This window comes from Melospiza georgiana, chromosome 4, assembly GCF_028018845.1.
Source record: "Melospiza georgiana isolate bMelGeo1 chromosome 4, bMelGeo1.pri, whole genome shotgun sequence".
NCBI lineage: Eukaryota > Metazoa > Chordata > Aves > Passeriformes > Passerellidae > Melospiza > Melospiza georgiana.
In genome coordinates, this window is record NC_080433.1 from 20,305,971 (window position 1) to 20,324,399 (window position 18,429).

The 18,429-nt window shown below is 45.8% G+C and overlaps 1 protein-coding gene across 1 annotated transcript; it reads left to right on the forward strand.

Annotated features, from left to right (window-relative positions):
• The first annotated feature begins 9,304 nt into the window (after positions 1-9,304).
• On the forward strand, positions 9,305-18,049 carry LOC131082692 (C-type lectin domain family 5 member A-like). Its single transcript, XM_058022780.1, has 7 exons — positions 9,305-9,414; positions 11,419-11,493; positions 12,044-12,130; positions 14,022-14,252; positions 15,611-15,753; positions 16,414-16,523; positions 17,071-18,049. The coding sequence occupies exons 1-7, from the start codon at positions 9,333-9,335 to the stop codon at positions 17,210-17,212; spliced, it is 870 nt and encodes a 289-aa protein (XP_057878763.1). The 5' UTR covers positions 9,305-9,332; the 3' UTR covers positions 17,213-18,049.
• The last annotated feature ends 380 nt before the right edge of the window (positions 18,050-18,429 follow it).

Sequence of the window (18,429 nt, forward strand, 5' to 3'; positions counted from 1 at the left end):
ATCTCCATCTTCAAACTCTTTCCTAATAAGGGCTCTTGTGGATAACTGTTGGATTTTTTTTCAGAGATGATAAAAATAAATAGAAATTACTTGGCAGAAATATCTAGCCCTGAGATATAATCACTGTTTTCACATTCCTCTGCAGAAAGAAGTCAGTCCATCAGACACAGGTAGCGTCCTCATCCCTGTGCCATTTGAAAGCAGATAATGAGAAAATTCTCTGTGTAAGAGGGCAACCTACAAAATGCTGAGAAGAATCCTCTGACTCATGCTCAGCTGGAGCCACCCTCAGACTTTCCATGACGCAGTCTCACAGAGGAAAGAAGCAATGATAATTTCCTTTCTTGAAAAGTCCAATCCATGCATCATAATTAGTTTCTCTATGTATTGCCAGTTTTTAACCACATTTGCCAAGAAAATGAGGTGGCTGCTTTCTTGTCCATCTATGCACATTGGCCTGTCTGTCTGGTCTCATGGAAAGTGTCCCTGTCCATGGCAGGAGGGTTGAAATGAGATGATCTTTAAGGTCCCCTCCAACCCAAACCATTCTATGATTTTATGATTCTATCTTCCAGTTGTTGGGCAGTTTTACAGCACAGATAAGTGATTTGGGATGTGAGGTTGGGAGGGGTATCACAATATGGAGAAGTTCTAGGAAGCCACATCACTGAGTTGAAGATAACGTGCAGGGGCCAGCACGGTTGCAGCAGTGGGTATTTACAGGATGTCAGATACAGATCTTCAGATAACCAAGCTGTGAGGACACAAAGGCTCAGTGACCAACTGTTAGAACACTTCTGTCTCTGAAACCTCATTACAAAACTGTTTGTAAATAACAGCCTTTCTGGAACTGAGTGCTTTCTGCATAGTTGCACTTCAACCACTGCTCCTGGCAGGGTAAAACTGCAGTACATCAAATGCACAGCCATTGCAGAGCCCACATCAGTGGCCTTCAAAAGCAGAGACTCTCCTGATTGCTCCTGATCTACAGTGCAAGGATTTACCAGCAGGCATCAATTTCTGCAGCTCTGGGTGTGCCTGTACCCTCCTATTTGCTATGTGAGACGAGTAAAGCAAATTTATCAGCCTGGGAACTGCTCATCTTTGACCCTCCCTGTGCTTCCAGTGCTCTGAGCTTTCAGGTGACAAGTCTGTCCAGAAAATGGCTGTGTAGACACTGTTTACATTTGTTCCAAAATGCCTTTAGCCATCACCTGGGATGCCCCTGCCTTTAGCAGTATTTTTTTAAAGCTTGAAAAGGGAAAGGGGGAAAAAAGAACTGCAATCCTACAATTCCTCATTCTGTAAATATCCCTCACATGCTGATGTATCTGTCCCTGCTAACCCACTTAGCAAATTACTTATTATAAAGAGAATCTCCACCTCTCTATCCTCAGGTTTTTTGGGCATCCAGGATTTTCAGCCTATGAAGAGGGAAAGGGCTTTTCACAGTTGCAGAGGGACAACTCCTGGAACAGGAGGATTTGTGCAACACAGCTACGGATAAACAAGCCCAGAGCAGTGAAAGAGCTGAGAAATTACATTAAGTAAAGGTGAAGTCCTTTCACAAGGCAGCTTGTGAAAAAATCTCCCTTATTCCACCCCCTTTCCTTCAGGATTGCATGTGTTATTCAACAAGGAGCTTTACAGCTCCTCTGCTGCTTCCATATGATCCATAGGATTTGGAAGAAGTAGCCCTGCAGATGTATGGCAAAAGGTGAGTCAGCTTGGCACCATCTTCCACAAGGGCTATAGCTTTTTGAAATATAGAGAATCTGGGATGTATTCATGGAAAAGAGGGCTGTCAAAGAAGTGAGTAGTGGAATGCAAGGATATTTTTTAGCCTAGTTACAATAGTTTCAAGTTACAACTCAGTTAAAAACCTATTTGGGTATCAGCCTTCAGACGTTTTTAAACCCGATTTCTTTTTAAGTTGAATTTTTTGTTAAAATTTGTCCTGAAAGAACAGGGGTATTAAATAACCTCACCAGAATGAAAATACTGTGAAATGATACTCACATTGCTTCAGCTGGCTCTATATAACAGTATTCTGCTGCTTCCTGCACTGCAAAAGGGAGCTGCTGAGCTGGGGAGATGTGGGGTGGAAGCTGGCTGTGAGTCAGGGATGTGTGTGCTGCCAGCAAAGGATTTCAGCAGTGGAACAATCAGGGCTGTTTTGAGAGTACTGGGCATAGCATTTTCCTTCTTCTTCACCTTCTGAGTTTGTTGCATGTCATCATAATCCCCAGAGAGAAAACTCAGTGGAACTTCACTGCTTTTCTCTCCTGTCTGTCTCTGTCTTTTGCCTGAGGCAGATACTCAGAGGTGCCACTGCATCCTGTAGTTCTGACTCTCTTTCTTTTCACACTTGGCTCCTGTAGGAGCATTTAGTTTTCTACAGGAAGCAGATTTTATCTTCCTCCCTCTTCTCAGGTCATCTATAATTTAAAAATCTTCCTTGGCATTCTGCTCACTGCCAATCTGTGGAATCTTCCTGCACATCTCTCCCACGCCCCTCAGCAGTGCCATGCAAACACCACCACATCCTGTTCCACCCAAGAGACCATGCAACTCCAATCCTTGTCACACAGCCAAACCACTTCTCCTTGTAATTCCAGGAGAGTTGCACATTCCAGCAGTGTCTCAGTTGCATCCTCCAATCTCACACTCTTCTCCATGTGAGGAAAGGATTTTCTGCCTAAAAGTGGAGAACTAGCCGCAGTGAAAATTTCTCCCATGGGCAGCTCTGCAAGATGCAAATTCCCTTGCCTTTTTCCCTCCCCACTTCATGATTATTTCTCTCTTTGGTTCATCTCTCAGAGGGGCCAAAGTCTCTCAGTTTTGGTATCCCTGTGCTGTCCTAACCTCCAAATACTCAATTTCCATTACTGTATCCCTCAGACCTCATTCCCCCCAAAAAAGAGAGTCTTGGGCCTCTCTGGAGCAGACAGTATAAAAAGTGTCAGCATTTTATTAGGGAACTGAAATAAGAAGACATAAATATACTTCAGGACTGGACAGTCCTGTCTAAAGCAGGACTGTCAACAACATGACCTGAGATTCAAGCAATCTGTATGCAGTTTGATCTCTTTAAACCCTGTGCCTGAGGATCAGATCAGGTAACTCTCCTTCTCTGTTATTCATCTGTTCTTCCAACACTTGCCCCAGTAAAATAATACAAATGGCTTTTCTACATTTTCCCTGAAAGTTAATAGGAATAAACTACCATGTCCTGAAGAATCCATAGATCTGGGGTAAGTTTTGTAATGGATTATGCAGCTGGGCAAATTGGAGATGACAGACAAGGCACTTCCTGGGAGAACTGGTCAGAAACCTGCTGAGGTTATTGTTTTTGTGTCATTAGCCTGAAAGGTCTCAGGCAGCACAAGAGATGATGCACTTTTCTCCAATGACTCACTCTCACCAAGGTATAGCACATGGAGCAGAGGCATTTTTCTTATTCTACTCTTCCAGATTGCTATCACAGGAGCCCTTTCCATGTACCACTACAGGTCCTTCTGATAAGCCATGGCAATAAGGCTTAGCTTCTTTCCTACAAATTTGTCCGTAACCATCCCACAAGAGTGGCACAACCGGGATTCATTTTAGAATCTGCAGTGGCAAGACAAGTTCATCAGAAGTGTCCCTTTTCCTTGGTGAGAAGAGCCAACATTCACCCACCCTGAGCAGTACTGGGTAGGAGGTAAAGACTTGGCTGCCTTGTTTTGGGTCTGTAGGACAAAACAGTTGTTAAAAATGTTTAAAGATGTATATGAGATGGCTTAGTACAGTTTCACTCAGGCAGGGTGCCAGGGCATGTTATGTAAAGTGTTGATCTTTCCTACATTTTAAATTGAATATAGAACAGTTGGGTTCCAGCCCTCCTTCCTGGCAACAGGCCCAGCTTCGGGTACTTCCATATAATCTGGGCTTCTCCTAGCTGCCCAAGGCATCAGCAAGACTCAGAAACTGCAGAGATGATGGTGATGTTCTTCTCAGGAATCAAGAGAATGCTCTTCCTCTTGTTCCTCCCATGCTTTTGTTCTGGCCAGCTTGCATTTCCACTGCTGCGTTTCCCCACCTTCCTGGATCCTTCCAGCATGTTCTGCCTCTGCTGGGACCATGAGGAACAGGAGCTGATAGGGCTGAGCTGCACATCCACACTGGCTGGGTGGCATGTGGATTCAGCCCTCATGGAGAGCTGCCTGGATCTGACATTGTGCCAGAAGGTGCCTTCTGAAATGGCAGTATCTGCTTCTCCGTAAGATGAACAGATTTCCTCTTCATCCCCCTCTGTCAAGGGTCATGCTCCAAGTATGTTGGACAAAAGGCATATTGAAAGGCTAAGAGGATTGGGAATCTTCAGCCTGGAAAGGGAATTGGGATTGTTCAGCCTGGAGAAGAGAAGGCTTTGGGGTGACCTCATTGTGCCCCTCCAGAGCCTGAAGGGAGCCCACAGGAAAGATGGAGAGAGACTCTGGACAAGGGCCTGGAGTGACAGGACAAGGGGCAATGGCGTCACACTGACAGAGAGCAGGTTTGGATGGATATGAGGAAGAAATCATTCCCTGTGAGGGTGGTGAGGCCCTGGCACACTGAGATGTGTCAGGCATAGGGTAGGACATCCTTAGGAATTCTTGTTTTTTCCACTGTCAGGCAACCACTAAGTATAGATGTCTGATGTTAAAGCAGCTGGAGTTTAGAGGGGGAAAAAGGCCACCAAGGCTGCTAAATAAAAACCAGACTGTTTTGTTTTCCGTTAAATATAAAAGAGAAACCGACAGCTTAATTTTATCCAGATACAGAGAGAAAGAGTTTATACCAGTTCCAGTGGTTTTACTTTGTTCAGCTGTTTTCAGTTCCTCTTTCACACAACAATAAAATATATGTTGCACAAAATATGTCACAATGTTTGTCTAAAAATGGGTAAACTTTGGAGGGAATGAGGTAGCCAGCCTTCCTTATGGTCATGAGCTGGTTGCAAAATGATTCTTGTTAAAACCACTTTTTAAATCTTTCTTGGATTGTGACCCAGACAGGGACCTTTTGGCTGTGAATTACGGCAGGAGAAAAATAGAAGAAACACTTGTTCTTATTTGTTTAATAATGATTTTTAAAAAGTGATTTGGTGTAAACCCAAAGCATTTAATTTCTCCTAAAAGAACACCCTGAAAGGAAAAATTGAAATGTTTGATTTCAAAATTGTTAAACATTCCATTATTTTCAGAAAATATATTTAATGTTAACAATTATTTTTTTCCTCCTTGGTAGCAGAAACTCTTTGTTTATATTAGAAAATAATTTTGGTCCCAAAAAAGTTACAGGTTTTTTCAAATCTTTTACATATCAGAAAATATCTCCCAATTATTATAGGTCTGGATACAGTAAGCAAGCACATTAAATCCAGAAAAATCCACATTTGCTCAGCTGTCAACCACATCCACAGAATCCTAGCAACAGATAGCTTGAGGGAAAGACATCCTAGTTACTGTAAGTAGAATTTTAGTGAGGTTTTCTATTTGAAATCTTCCTTCTAAGCCTCTCTCTCTCACATGCTTGGTTTTTGTTTCAATTTTCCTTTTTACTACAACCAAATAAAAGTCATTATCTGGAATTGTCAAGTGATGAAAAACAGCCCAAAAGGCTTGCTTTCCCAAAGGAGGGTTGTTTTTCCAAGTGTTTACTGCATTCTTCGTTCATAATGTATATTACATTTTAAATATTTTATCCATTTCAGAATAGATGATTTGCAGATCACTTATCTTTGAATTTGGATCTTGTAATGAAATCTTTACCAGATCTGTTTTCTTGATAAGATACAGAGATACATAGGACTCAACTGACCCCAGAAGATTCTTCACTTCTGACCTGAGGCTGCATAATGTAAGTATTGGCCAAGAGCCTGGTATGTTAAAAATCTCTCTTTCTTCTGTCTTTCTTGGTCATGGGCACACTGAGTTTGGGATTGTAGAGGCCAAAAGATGGACATGACTCATCTTGGAAAAATGGGAACAGAGCTGGCAAGAGTAGGAGTGAAGAGGGAGTGTGAGGGCTTCTCTGTTAGGAAAATGCTGTCAGATGTTGCCCATGCCCTTAGCTAGTGTTTAGGAAGCCAAATTCATTAGGTGCTAAGGAATTGCAGCAGAATTATTAACACAGACATCTCATTATTAACAAAGACATGCAGCGCCATTGTCCCACCCATACATACTCACAGGAAAATATCTTTAAATTACTAAAGATATTTACCTATCATAGTTTTGTGGGAAATACCCAATACCACAGAGAAAAAATAAGTATACATTTAAATGCTGAAAAGTGTGGCTAAGTGCTCAGAAATACAATACAAACTGCCCTGTGTGCTGTCTCTAGTATTAAGTTATGCAGCATGTCAGTATGACATAAAAGGATTTACAAGGGGAGCTGGATCCCTGTTTTAACTTCTCCCCCATGGCATTTGCACCATCCTTGTCAAATGGAGTTCAAAAGCATCAACTCAGTGGGGTATTGCACCTTCCTTCTTCAAGCAGCACCAGCCCACACAGTCAGCATTCCCTCAAGATGCAGCAGAACCTGCTGATGAGCGTAGGCAATATTCCACAGGAAAGAGGGGAACTATTTTTATGGCAAAATTTGTGGGATTGATGCTATCATGTGCTTCTCACTCCAGAAAACCAGCAATAAAAACCAAAAAAGTTGATTTAACTCAATAGATGTTTCCTACACTCAGTCCATGTTACAACTGTTAAATTAGCAATGCAATTCCCTAATAAAAAGGAAAATTCTGAATGAAAAAAGGAATTGAGACTTGGTGGAGCTGAAAAATTGCAGAATACTTTGGTTTGCCTTGAGAAGCTGTGGCTGTCCCATGCCTGGAAGTGTCCAAGGCTGGGTTGGACAGGGCTTGGAGCAACCTGGAAGGGGCACCCCCATGGCAGGGGTTTGGAATAAGATGATCTTTAAGGTTCTCTCCGACCCATTCCACCTTTGTGGGGATGTGGAATGGCTTCCCAACTTAGTTGTGACAGTAGGCCATTTTTTATACTCTTAAACAAACAAACTGACATTAATAATTTCTAGTTCATTCCCCTATTGGATTTCCTCCAAAGGCTTGTCAAGGGCTCAAGGGGGAACCAAGGGAATTGTCTTTGATTGTGTACATCCCTAACTAGGCCAGATGTGGCCTTATCCAGTTTCTGGATGTGGAAAGGTAAACACATATTTTGCCAATAAACAAACACATACAATTAATTTAACAATATTTCATTAATGAAATGTTATGTTATGTTATGTTATGTTATGTTATGTTATGTTATGTTATGTTATGTTATGTTATGTTATGTTATGTCATTTATTAACAATAGCTCAATAATGATTGAATATATATATATATATAACATTTGGTTGGAAGGTTCATCTAGAGGCAACTTTGGCTCAGAGCCTGTTGTTCAGGCCTCAGTCAGGGTCTGTTGTTTAGGCCTCATTATTTCAGCCTGCCACAGAATTTCTAGACACGTCTCCCTGTCAGGTCTGAGGGCCACTGCAAACCTTCATTTAACTGCAGTACAAACTTCTGAGTCATCAACCACCACAGAAACCGCTTCACTTCCTCTTCTTTCTCTCACACATTTGGTGTTTGCTTGGCTTCTCTGGGCCTGTGATTATGGGACATGAGGCACAGAATACCAGAACACATCTCTGGCTCTTTGAAGAAGCCTCTGCCATGACCACTGGCACCAGAGGGTGTTCCAGATCTGATGGCCCCTGAGAGCATACATCCATAATAGAAAATTGTCTTTCTATTGAAGAAATAGGTTCAATCAGAATCGATATTTATTTTTTTAAAAACCACTCAACTTTTTCCTGTAATTTGTTTTAAATGAGAAAAGCAATGTGTTATGTTTCTATAAAGATAGGAATACAGCAATCATAGAATCATAGAATGGTTTGGGTTGGAAGGGACCTTAAGATCTTCTCATTTCACCTTCTCTGACATGGACAGGGACACCTTCCACTATCCCAGCTTGCTCAGAGCCCTGTCCAACCTGAGCTTGGACACTTCCAGGCATGGGGCAACCACACTTCTTTGGGGATCTGTGCCAGGGTCTCACCACCCTCACAGAGAAGAGTTTCTTCCTTATATCCCACTTAAACCCACTCTCTGTCAGTGGGAAGCCATTCTCCCTTGTCCTGTCACTCCAGGCCCTTGTCCAGAGTCTCTCTCCATCTTTCTTGTAGCTCCCTTCAGGCACTGCAAGGCCACAGTGAGGTCACCTCAAAGCCTTCTCTTCTCCAGGCTGAAAAATCTCATTCTCTCAGATTTTCCTCATGGCAGACATTCTCCAGCTTCTCAGTGCTGTATTGGCCTCATCTGGACTCTCTCCAACAGTTCCATGTCCTTCCTGTGCTGGGACTCCTGAGACAAAAGAGGTCACCCCTCAGCCCCCTTTTCTCCAAACTGGACAAACCAAGGAATCCTCAGCTACTCCTCACAGGACATTCCTTCCAACACTTCCACCAGCTTTCTTCCCTTCCTGTGAGCCTCCATTCAAGGACCTTCACGTTGTTCTTAAATTCTAGGGGCCCTGGGCTGGTTTTGGCTGGGATAGAGTTCACTTCCCTCATAGTAACTGGTATGACTACATTTTGGACTTGTGCTGGAACAGTGTTGAGACCACAGGGATGCTTTAGTTCTTGCTGAGCAGAGATTAAACAGAGTGAGAGACCTCTGTTTGTCATCCCACCCCACCACTGAGGGGGCTGGGGTGCACAAGGAATTGAGAGGGGACACAGCTGACCCCAGCTGCCCAGAGGGATATTACAAACCTATAAAGCCAAGGAATAGTTTTGTTTAGGCTGCACTATTCCAGTTGCTGCCTTAAGCATCTTTTGTGCTTCCCAAAACAGGCTGGACCAATCCCTCTTTCTGACCCCATTTTGCCTCCAGAATTCCCTTTCAGAGAAGCAGACAATGTCTGTGAGCTACACAGAGCCCACAGAGCTCAGGACACAGCAGAGCAAAATGTTTTGTGTGTGGGTTGGGGAAGCTTTGAGAACTCAAGATACTTCCAATCCAGAACCACTTCCCAACACAGGTGACCTCGGGGAGGTCATGAACTTCTATTTCCTCATGTTACTGACATAAAACCATGTGCCATTAAAAGATAAAGTAGAAATAGACTTCTCTTTTCATTAGAAGTTGAGGTGTGACCAAAAGAGTCAAGAACTTCCTGCTGAAGGCTTGAGAGGGGAGGGAGCTCTGAGTCGGGCCCAGCTCAGAGTGTCACTGTCGCAACAGCCGAGGGAGGGAAAAAGGAGAAGCAGGAACAAGAATGGCAGAAAATGTCCTTTATGCTGACCTGAACTTGTCTGAATCAACCAGACCCAGAATCCTGACAGTCCCTGATGACCCAGGTAGGTCCAGTGCTGGGCACTGAGCTTTCTTTGCATTCTCCACTCTCTCTCCCATATCTGTTGAGAAAGTTCCTTGCAGCACCAAAGCCTCAAAGAGCCCAAGGGAAACATGAGGGCCAGGGCTGGAAAACTGCAGGTGGAGCGTCCAGAGAGGGTTGTTGATATTTACAAAGGCAGGTTGTTGGGAGATCTACTTTTCTCTTGCTAAGGTGCAAGTGTCAGGCAGTGTCTCTGGGGTGAGATTGAGAGTCATTTTTATTCATTTTGGAGAGCATTCCAGAGCTGAACATCCATTGCTGCTGGCCCTGGCCTGCTGTCCCCCAGCAGACTGAGATTGCTGCAGCAAACTGCTCAGGATGGAGTGGCTGCTGTTGCTGGTGCTCACAGCAGTCTCCTGCTCCCTGAGCACAGCAGGCACTGCCTGGGGGCTTCTGCTCCTGCTCTGGCTGTGCCAACTGCTTGGTGAATGCACAAGCCTGAAAAAATGTTTCATGGACAGCTTTAGTCTGATTTGGGATCAACGACTGCAAAATTCTAACCTAGGATTTCTCTTTCTGTAATCAGTTTAAAATGGTTGCATGTATATTTGCACTGGTTTTGCAATATCTGCCATAAAAGTATATCCTATAAATTAACAGACTTCCTGCTGTGTGTCTCAGTATTTCATTTTCATTTTTCTTTCCCTTTCTTTCTAACCCTGCTTTTACTCTGGCATAAATTATTTCTTGCATCCATTGCTTTTCTTTTGCACAAAGTGTGACCCCTCTGCGTGTCTTTTTGGATGTGTGGACTTACTAACACCCCACGAAAGAGGGTTTTACCACCCCTTTCAATGGATGAATTCAGAGTTCAATTGACCACAGTAGATGCCACCTGATAACAAGTTCCATTTTCCTTAGAATTTAACCCACGTATTCCTATTCAGAATTTTGATAGATTTCTAGTAACATCTGGGTGTTTCTCTGCTTGTGCCTTTTAGGGAAACCCCTACCAACTCTTCTATGTGTTCACTGAAATTATGCACAAGATTTCCCAGATATTGTCTCCGTCTTCTAAAAAGAGCTCAAATCCCTGACTTCCATCTTAGCTCTGTACAGTGATAGAATCCAGGGGGATCAGTGTTGCATATCACGATGACTTGGAGAGTGTTATAACACTGCAACGTCATATTTTTGACTTTTTACCCACTTTTTATCTCCCTCTGACCTTTCTTTCCTCTCCATATGTTTTCTTCTCTGCTGCTCTGTAGTTATTACCTGCAGATGATGGAATAGATTTCATTACTCTACCTGTTATCTGGGTTATTTAGATAAACACTCAAACCGCTCCAAGTTTAGCACAATCTGCAGTTTTCAGGCTTTGATGTTTTACTCATTCTCACCATTCCTGTCAGGATGAACAACCTTGGGCCACCCTTGGCACTTTCCTCCCCTTTTGTCAAGGCTGACAATGTGAGTGTGTGCCCCTGTGCCCTCTGGTATAGTCTGCCTCAAAAAGAAATCAGTTCTGTTCCTGCATCTAGCAAGTGCTCCAAGGGTGAAAGAGTCATCATGAAACATGGAATCAGAATATCCTGAGCTGGAAGGGACCCACAAGGATCATCCAGTCCAACTCCTGGCCCTGCACAGATACCCCAATAATCCCACCCTGTGCATCCCTGAGAGTGTTTTCCAAATGCTGCTTGAGCTCTGGCAGCCTTGGGGCTGTGACCATTCCCTGTGGAGCCTGTTCAGTGCCCCAGCACCCTCTGGAGGAAGAATCTTTCCCTGATGTCCACCCTGACCCTGTTCTGACACAGCTCCAGCTGTTCCCTTGGGTCCTGTCTCTGGTCGCCACAGAGCACAGATCAGTGCCTATAATGGAGAAAAATATAATTTGTGTATTGTTAACCACAGTCACATCAACCAGTTGCTGTCCTGTGTTCAGCATTTCTCACAATTTCAGTCATTTTTATTTAATTTAAATTGATTCTCAGCTCTCTTTGTGCTCTGTTCTGGTTCCCAGGCTCAGGCTGTACCTATGCAGAAGTGAAAGTGAAAGCCCAAGACACAAATGCTGCAACAAACTGCAAATCATCAGGTGAGTTTAGCTGTCTGATAAAGCGATGGGAATTTAAACAAGAAGAGCAGAGGGGCTGATCCTGATGCCCCAAACATGCAGCGACACAAAACCATGAGGAGGCAGGAGGATACAATTGTCTGCTTTCCACACTCAGAGCAGGGACAGCTGAGGTGTTGCATCCTGTGCCCCTGAACACTTGTTGGCTTTCCTGGCAAAGGAATAGAAGGATGTGATGGGGCACACCCAGACCCCCAAGCCCAGGCTCCTGTCCCCAGCAGCAGGGAAAGTGAACAAAGGAGAGGAGGAAGCAGAGGGAGGGCATTGATTGCAAGGCCTCTCCTCCTTTTCCCCTCTCCTCAAACCCAGGGCAGGCTGGGATCTGTTCAGTTCCCTGAGCACAGGGCTCCAGAGCCAGTGGGGAAGCACCAGGACATTGAGCCTGGCTCCAGCCTGCAGATCTGGAATGCTCCAGAGTCCCAGTGGGAGCCTGAAATGGCACCTTGGAATGCAGAGCAAAGGGGCTTCTGTCCAGCTGCTCCCTAATCTTTATTCTTCTGTCCCTCTGTAGGTAAAAGCCATTGTTCCAGGAAACATGTTGCCATATTGGTGGTGATAATCCTCATACTGGTCCTGGCAGTGTATTTAATAATCACATGTAAGTTCTTTTTTTAGTGTCATAACAGCCATTTATTTGTGTCTCTCTCCCACTGACTGATGTGCAGGCCATGACATACAAAGCCAGCAGGAAACAGAAGTTTGGTTTGAAGGTAAAGGACAGCAGTTTTTAGCCAAGCATGGCTGTAAGAGGAAATCTGTATGAGAGTCAAGTGGTTTGAAAGTTGAAAATTCCAACAGATAAAAAAGCCTAAATCCCAATGAAAAACTGACAATATTCAAATTATAAAGAATTTATTATATAAATGTTTTGAAGAAACAAGGTAAGATGTGATAATGCCTACCAGTGGTGCAATTGCTAACTGTGAGAATCCCACAAGGTGATGAGGTTGTATCATGAGACCAAGATGTCCATAACACCAAAAATCTTAAAATAATTAGGAATTCAAGTTCATTTGAAGGAGGCAAGTAAATCACATCTTAATGGAGTTTCCTGAAGATCATAACATATTTTGAGTTACATAAAAAGATAAATTATATTTTGTAGAAAAAAATCTTACTTCCATAAGAAAAAAAAATGAATAGAACCAATTGGTATATCCTTTAAAAGTTTTCAAAGAACCATTTTAAAACTTCAGATGGTTTTGCTTGTTTCTTTCCGTCCTTTCATAGCTGAGAAAGCTTGAGAAGTTTCCACAACCAATCACTCTCAAGTCCCACAGTTTGCCACCTGCTCAGAGATGCACATGGGGAAGACTTTGATCCTTGGAACTTAAAAAACAGGGCTGGGGGAGGCAAGTCATTCTTCTTTTTCAGGGCAAGGAGTCCAGGATTGATATCTGACAGTGCCCAGACATTTATAAATGTCAAACAGCAAAGGCTGGGGCAAATTAAAAACAAATAATGAACCAACAGAAAATAAAAGGTGTCTTTTACATTTAATACAGCTTTAATTTTAACATTGAAAGAGGAGTTCTTACACTTAGATCCAGGTCTGGCTTCAGTTATCGTTCTTTTGTGAGGCTCAGTTCTGTCTCCGAACTGCTACAGACCTGAAAAAATACTGCTAAGTAACTTGAGATCTAGATCAAACTTGAGAAATGAAATCAAGGTAGTTTTTACGTTCAAGAGCAAACAGTTTCACTTTGCTCCAAATCAAAACTGGTGCATTTTGAGCTTATAAAAATGCAGATGTTGAGTGGTGGTAGCTGCTGCCTATTATCTGTTCCCAACAAAGCTCTGCTGTAGAAAAGCAGGCTGGGTCAGCATTCAGACAACACAGTCAAACCCCACCCAACACTCACCACAGCTGGCTGAGCCAGAGAGGCAAGAAAGGCTCTTTTTGCAAGGTTTCATTCCAGTGAAGCATGAGGCTGAAGGGGACCAGTGAGAAAGAGAGAGAACCACGTGGAGCAGGCAGCTTACGAAGGGGAAGGTGTGGAGAGCAGAGCTAAGGGCAGGGCAAAGGGGACCGGTATCCAGGGGAGAAGGGGTCAGCCAGGAGGGGACAGGGAAGGGGAAACCAGGGGAAATCCATGTGGGAGTCTGAGTTTTTCCTGCAGGAGGAAATACTCTGTGGCAGGTAGTCACTGCCATAGACAGGGCCGAGGACTTGAGAATTGGCTGAGGGAGTTTATGGGAAGCTACAAGTTTATGCTAAGTTTTAGTTTTGTATGAATTTTCCATAGGGTCTTGTTTTGCCAAATAAACTGTTATTAAGATATAACTTGTTTAAATGAACCAAAGTGTTGCCATTAATTCAGTGGAACCCAACCCAACCATGTTATGATTTTTATAGTAGACTCATGAGCAAAGAAGCAGAGATTGCATTCTGTTGGGTGATGGGGGGTCAGAGAGGTCCAGCAGAGCTCTGAGAGTGCATGGCAAGAGTGGTCATTCCCTGCAAGCAGAAATTGTGTTCTTATTTCCAGATGGTCGAACTGCAGGCAGCCAAAAGCGCTCAGAAACCTTATCCTCCAACAAACAAGAGGAACAAGCAACATTGTCCACTACCACTCAAAAGCACACAACAACATTGTCCCCCACCAACCAAGAGCACGCAACAACACTGTCCTCCACCACCCTAAAGGACCCAACAATATTGTCCCCCACCAAGCAAGAGGACCCAACAACACTGTCCCACATACCTGAAAGGCCACGAGGTAGGCAATCCTCTATCTTTCCAAAGGGAGTTGCCAGAAGTCTGTTGGATTGATGGTTAAGGGGGACAGAAAAGGAACTCTGTCAGGATTCTGTTCAGAAGGAAAACAAACAACCCCTCTGCCATGTCAGGAGCACAAACCTCCCCCTGGGACACTCCCAGGGTGAGCTCTGGAGCCCTTGGAGGGTTTGCATTTGCAGCTCCTTTGGAAGCAGTGCAGGCTCAGCTCTGCATTCCTGTTCCCCAGGGAAGAGCTGATGCCTCTGTGCTGCCAGAGCAGAGCAGTGGGAGGCAGGGAAGGCACAGGAGGAACAATCCCTCAGGTCCCCAGCCCTGCAGGGAGCAGGATGGACAATGTGCCTGTGCTGCTTTCCCAAGGCCCCTCCACTGCCAGCCTGTGACCTCAGTGCAATTCCAGGCTGCCCTTCAGGAGCTGCTGGATCCACAACCAAAGTGTCTCCTGCAGGCCCTGTCTCCCTGAATCCCATCCCCTTTGCAGCTGCCCCTCCCTGCTCCTCCTGCTGCCCTGCCTGGCAATGCACACAAATGTTGGTGCTGCCAGTGGCACCTCTGCTGCCCAATTCTGCATCAGGCAGACCAGACTGTGGGGATCTGGGAGCTGCTTTGTGCCCTGAGCATTTCTCTGTATGCCCTGAGCAAAGCTGGGCAAGGCTGGGTCATGTTTGCTGAGCTGCTGCTCCCTGTCTGGCTCCGGCCTGCTGATTCTGGACTGCCATCAGCTCCAGAGGCTCTGGGGGATCCCTGGTGCTCTATTGAAGTGAAGGGAGACGACCATCTGATTGATGAGCAAAGAACTGCGATTTATTGATTCAATCAGTCACTTTTTATAACCGTGTTAATTAAGTTCATGCATATTGCAGAATCCGAGCTCACGATAGGCAACAGAGCAAAACACTAACCGCTCCTTTTGTTTACAATACCTGGGGTTTGTTTATTGAAACCAAGATTTGTGTTCTCACCCTGATATGAAAAGTTCTCAAAACCTTCATGTCTGTTCCCAGACCAGCCAAGGACAGAATGTTTACCTGTTATGAGAAGACTGTCTGAGAATCTTGCTGTTTATAAAAATGTGCCTGAGAACCTAGTTATTTACAAAATCAGGCCTGGGAACTGCTGCTTTACAGCTGCCTTTTACTTTTCCATCAGCTGTATATTTTCATGGCCTCTTTCTTTAAGCCATGTTTGAACCAAGCTCTCCACAGTGCTCTGCTGACAATTCTCAGCAGGAGCACACACGCATTTCTGGGGCTGGAATGGCCTCTCTGACCTCTCCATTGTTGTGGCATCCTTTGGTCAGTGTCAACATGGATTTTACACACCTCTTCTTCCCTTCTGCAGGCTGCCCCACAGCATGGAATAAACATGGCAGAAAATGCTACTACTTTTCTCCAGAGAGGGAACCAAAGGACTGGGATGCCTTCCGTGCAGAATGCACTGCCATGGGCTCAGACCTGGTGGTCATTGACAGCAGGGAAGAGCTGGTGAGATCCAACTCCTGGGGCAGCTGCTCGGGGGGCTGGAGCTGCCTGGCCAAGGGCTCAGCAGTGACACTTGTGCCAGCCCCTGTCCCATGGCCTTGGGCTCTGGGACCTGCTGCCAGCCATGCACAGCCCAGGCCTGGCAGTGGCAGCAAAGGCCTGCACAGGGAGAGGCCTCCTGGGCCTTGCAGTCCTGTCCCTGGAAGCTCCTGTGCCCAGGCCTGATGCCATGGCAGGGAGCAAAGTCCCTGCCCAAAAAGCCCCTGGCTGGGCTTTTCCAGGGATTTAGCACAGAGGCCATGGAGCTTGAGCAGACACTTCTTTGGGAGAGCCATGGCTGGGACAAAACCTGAAAAGGCTTTGCCACCCCCATCCAAAAGGAAAAGAGTCCCCGGGAATGAAGTCACACCTGACTGACATTATTGCACAGCTGTAATGGCACTACAGGTGTATTCTTACATTTGTTATCTTCATATAGTGCCTCCAAAAGGGAGATGATCTTCAATATAAATGGAGAAATTCATCCTCTGGAGCAGTGTGCAGAGGTGCTGTGGCTGGATGCACACTGCACTCTCTGTGCTGGCTGTTTAGCCCTGAGCCTTCTGTGCCTCTGCTGAAGAAAATGTCATTTTTATTTATTCCCAATGTTGGCTTCCTTTCCAGAAATTCCTGCACAACAAATCAAAAGATAAATACTACTTACTTGGTCTCAGACGCTCTCCAGAGGAGCAGAAGTGGAAGTGGATCAACCACGTGGAACATGACCCAGCCATGTGAGCTCCTCCCTGCAAGTCCCTGCCATGCAGTGTCTGGGAAGAGGAAAATGCCAAAGGCAGAGCAAAGAGCAGAGAGCCCAAGGGAGATCAGGGACTGTGCTGTGGGGGAAGCTGATTGCTGGAGGTGCAGCTGCTTCAGCACAAGCCTGGGCCAAGGCAAGGGAGCCTTGCAGGGCCAGGGAACACAGGGCTGTCCTGTAGGGATGGCAGGAGAGGACCCAGCTGGAGTTCTGCTGGGGAAGGAAGGATCTGGCTGGATGCAGCTCCCTGGGGAAAGGAAGGGGATAGGAGGCAGGGACAAGAGAGAGAGGGGGATGTCAGCACCATTGGCTGGAGGGGACCAAAGCAGGGGAATGTTTCTGGATGGGAAAGCATTGCCCAGAACCTTTTGTGGAGATGTGTGGAAGAAAAGTGAGGAATGGGAGGGAGATTCCAGCAAGGCAGTTCCTGATCCCAGTGGCAGTAAGAGAGCTCAGCAGGTGCTACTCTGCCTTTCATTGCATGTCAGGAATGTAACCAAATCTGACTTTTTTTCTCTATTCAGGTTCAATATAAGTCGACCTTACTTTAACTATCTCTGCACAGCCATTGGATATGGTGAAGTACATACTGCACCTTGTGCCGGAACCCGAACAACACAAAATATGTGTGAAAAAGCTGCAACAATTTCCAACAGGCATCTGTAGGAGAGCTAAAACCATCATGTGCAGGCTGATCTGTTCTGCCCAGCTTCCTGTAGGAACCATGCATGGGATGTGTCCCATTTCCCTTGAGCTGCCCAGTCTCTGCTCCCAGGCTCTCCTGCAGCCTCTCTCCAGCCTCGGGGCTGAGCTCAGCCCAGCCTGTCCCTGCTGCTGCCTGAGCCTGGATGGATCCCCTCTGGAAGAGCTGGCCCTGGCACCCAGGAGCACTCTGGCACTGTCTCATGCCAGGGGAGGCACTGCCAGGGGAGAGGAGTCCAGCCTGGGCACGGGGGTGATCCCAAACACATCCTGACTCATCTGCAAGTCCCATCAAGCCCCAGCCCTGTGATCCCAGCCCTGCCTGGGCACAAGGATAGCCTTCCCCACCTGGCCACAGCCTGGCCTTGCCTGCAGCCACAAGGGAAGGGCAGCACAGATTTCTGCCTGGGATCCTGCAGGGAAGGGCAGACCCCACTCCTTGCCAGGATGGACAGGATAAAGTCAGGTGGGGTGTGGATAAACCTTCCCCTGTCCCAGACTGTTCCAAGAGCACACAGGATCCCAGAGCCTGGGAGGGGAATGGGAATCAGCCCAAGGCAAAGGATCCTACAGCAGCACAGCTCTGGGCATAAAATCAGCCCCAGTCCTGTGTGGGGAATGAAAGGAATGTCAGATCTCAGATCTGCTGGGGAAGGGCACAGGATGGAGACCAGCAGAGCCCAGCAAGGCCTGAAGAACAGAGTCCCAAGAGAAGCTGAGCTGGACAGAAAACAGAACAATGAAACCCAGAGTGATCTGTGAAGGAGCTGGTGAGAAGCATGGGAGTGACCCACAGGGAATGGCAACACAGCGCTCTGCCCTCTTTTCCTTGGAGATTGGTCACACAACAGGGCAGCTCTATGGATGTGCTCTGGGTCCCCCCAGAGAGCTCTCTTCAGGTGTCTGGGCTGACTGCTGGGCCCCTGTACAGTTCCTCTCCTCTCCATTGCATGGAATAAAGCTTTTCTTTCCAAAACACAAAGGAGTGCTTGTGTGTGGGTGGGTGAAGCTTTGGGAACTCGAGACACTTCCAACCCAGAACCACTTCCCAACACAGGTAACCTCAGGGAAATCATGAACTGTGGTGTTGTGAGGTTCCCAGGATGAGGTGAGGGATGACAATTTGACTCCATGTTCTCAGAAGGCTGATTTAGAATTGTCTTGGTTTGGAAGGACAGGAG

Coding starts and splice junctions, on each gene's coding strand:
- LOC131082692 (XM_058022780.1), top strand. CDS start 9,333: ATGGCAGAAAATGTCCTTTATGCTGACCTGAACTTGTCTGAATCAACC. Junction 9,415..11,418: donor GACAGTCCCTGATGACCCAG/GTAGGTCCAGTG, acceptor TCTGGTTCCCAG/GCTCAGGCTGTACCTATGCA. Junction 16,524..17,070: donor GTGGAACATGACCCAGCCAT/GTGAGCTCCTCC, acceptor TTCTCTATTCAG/GTTCAATATAAGTCGACCTT.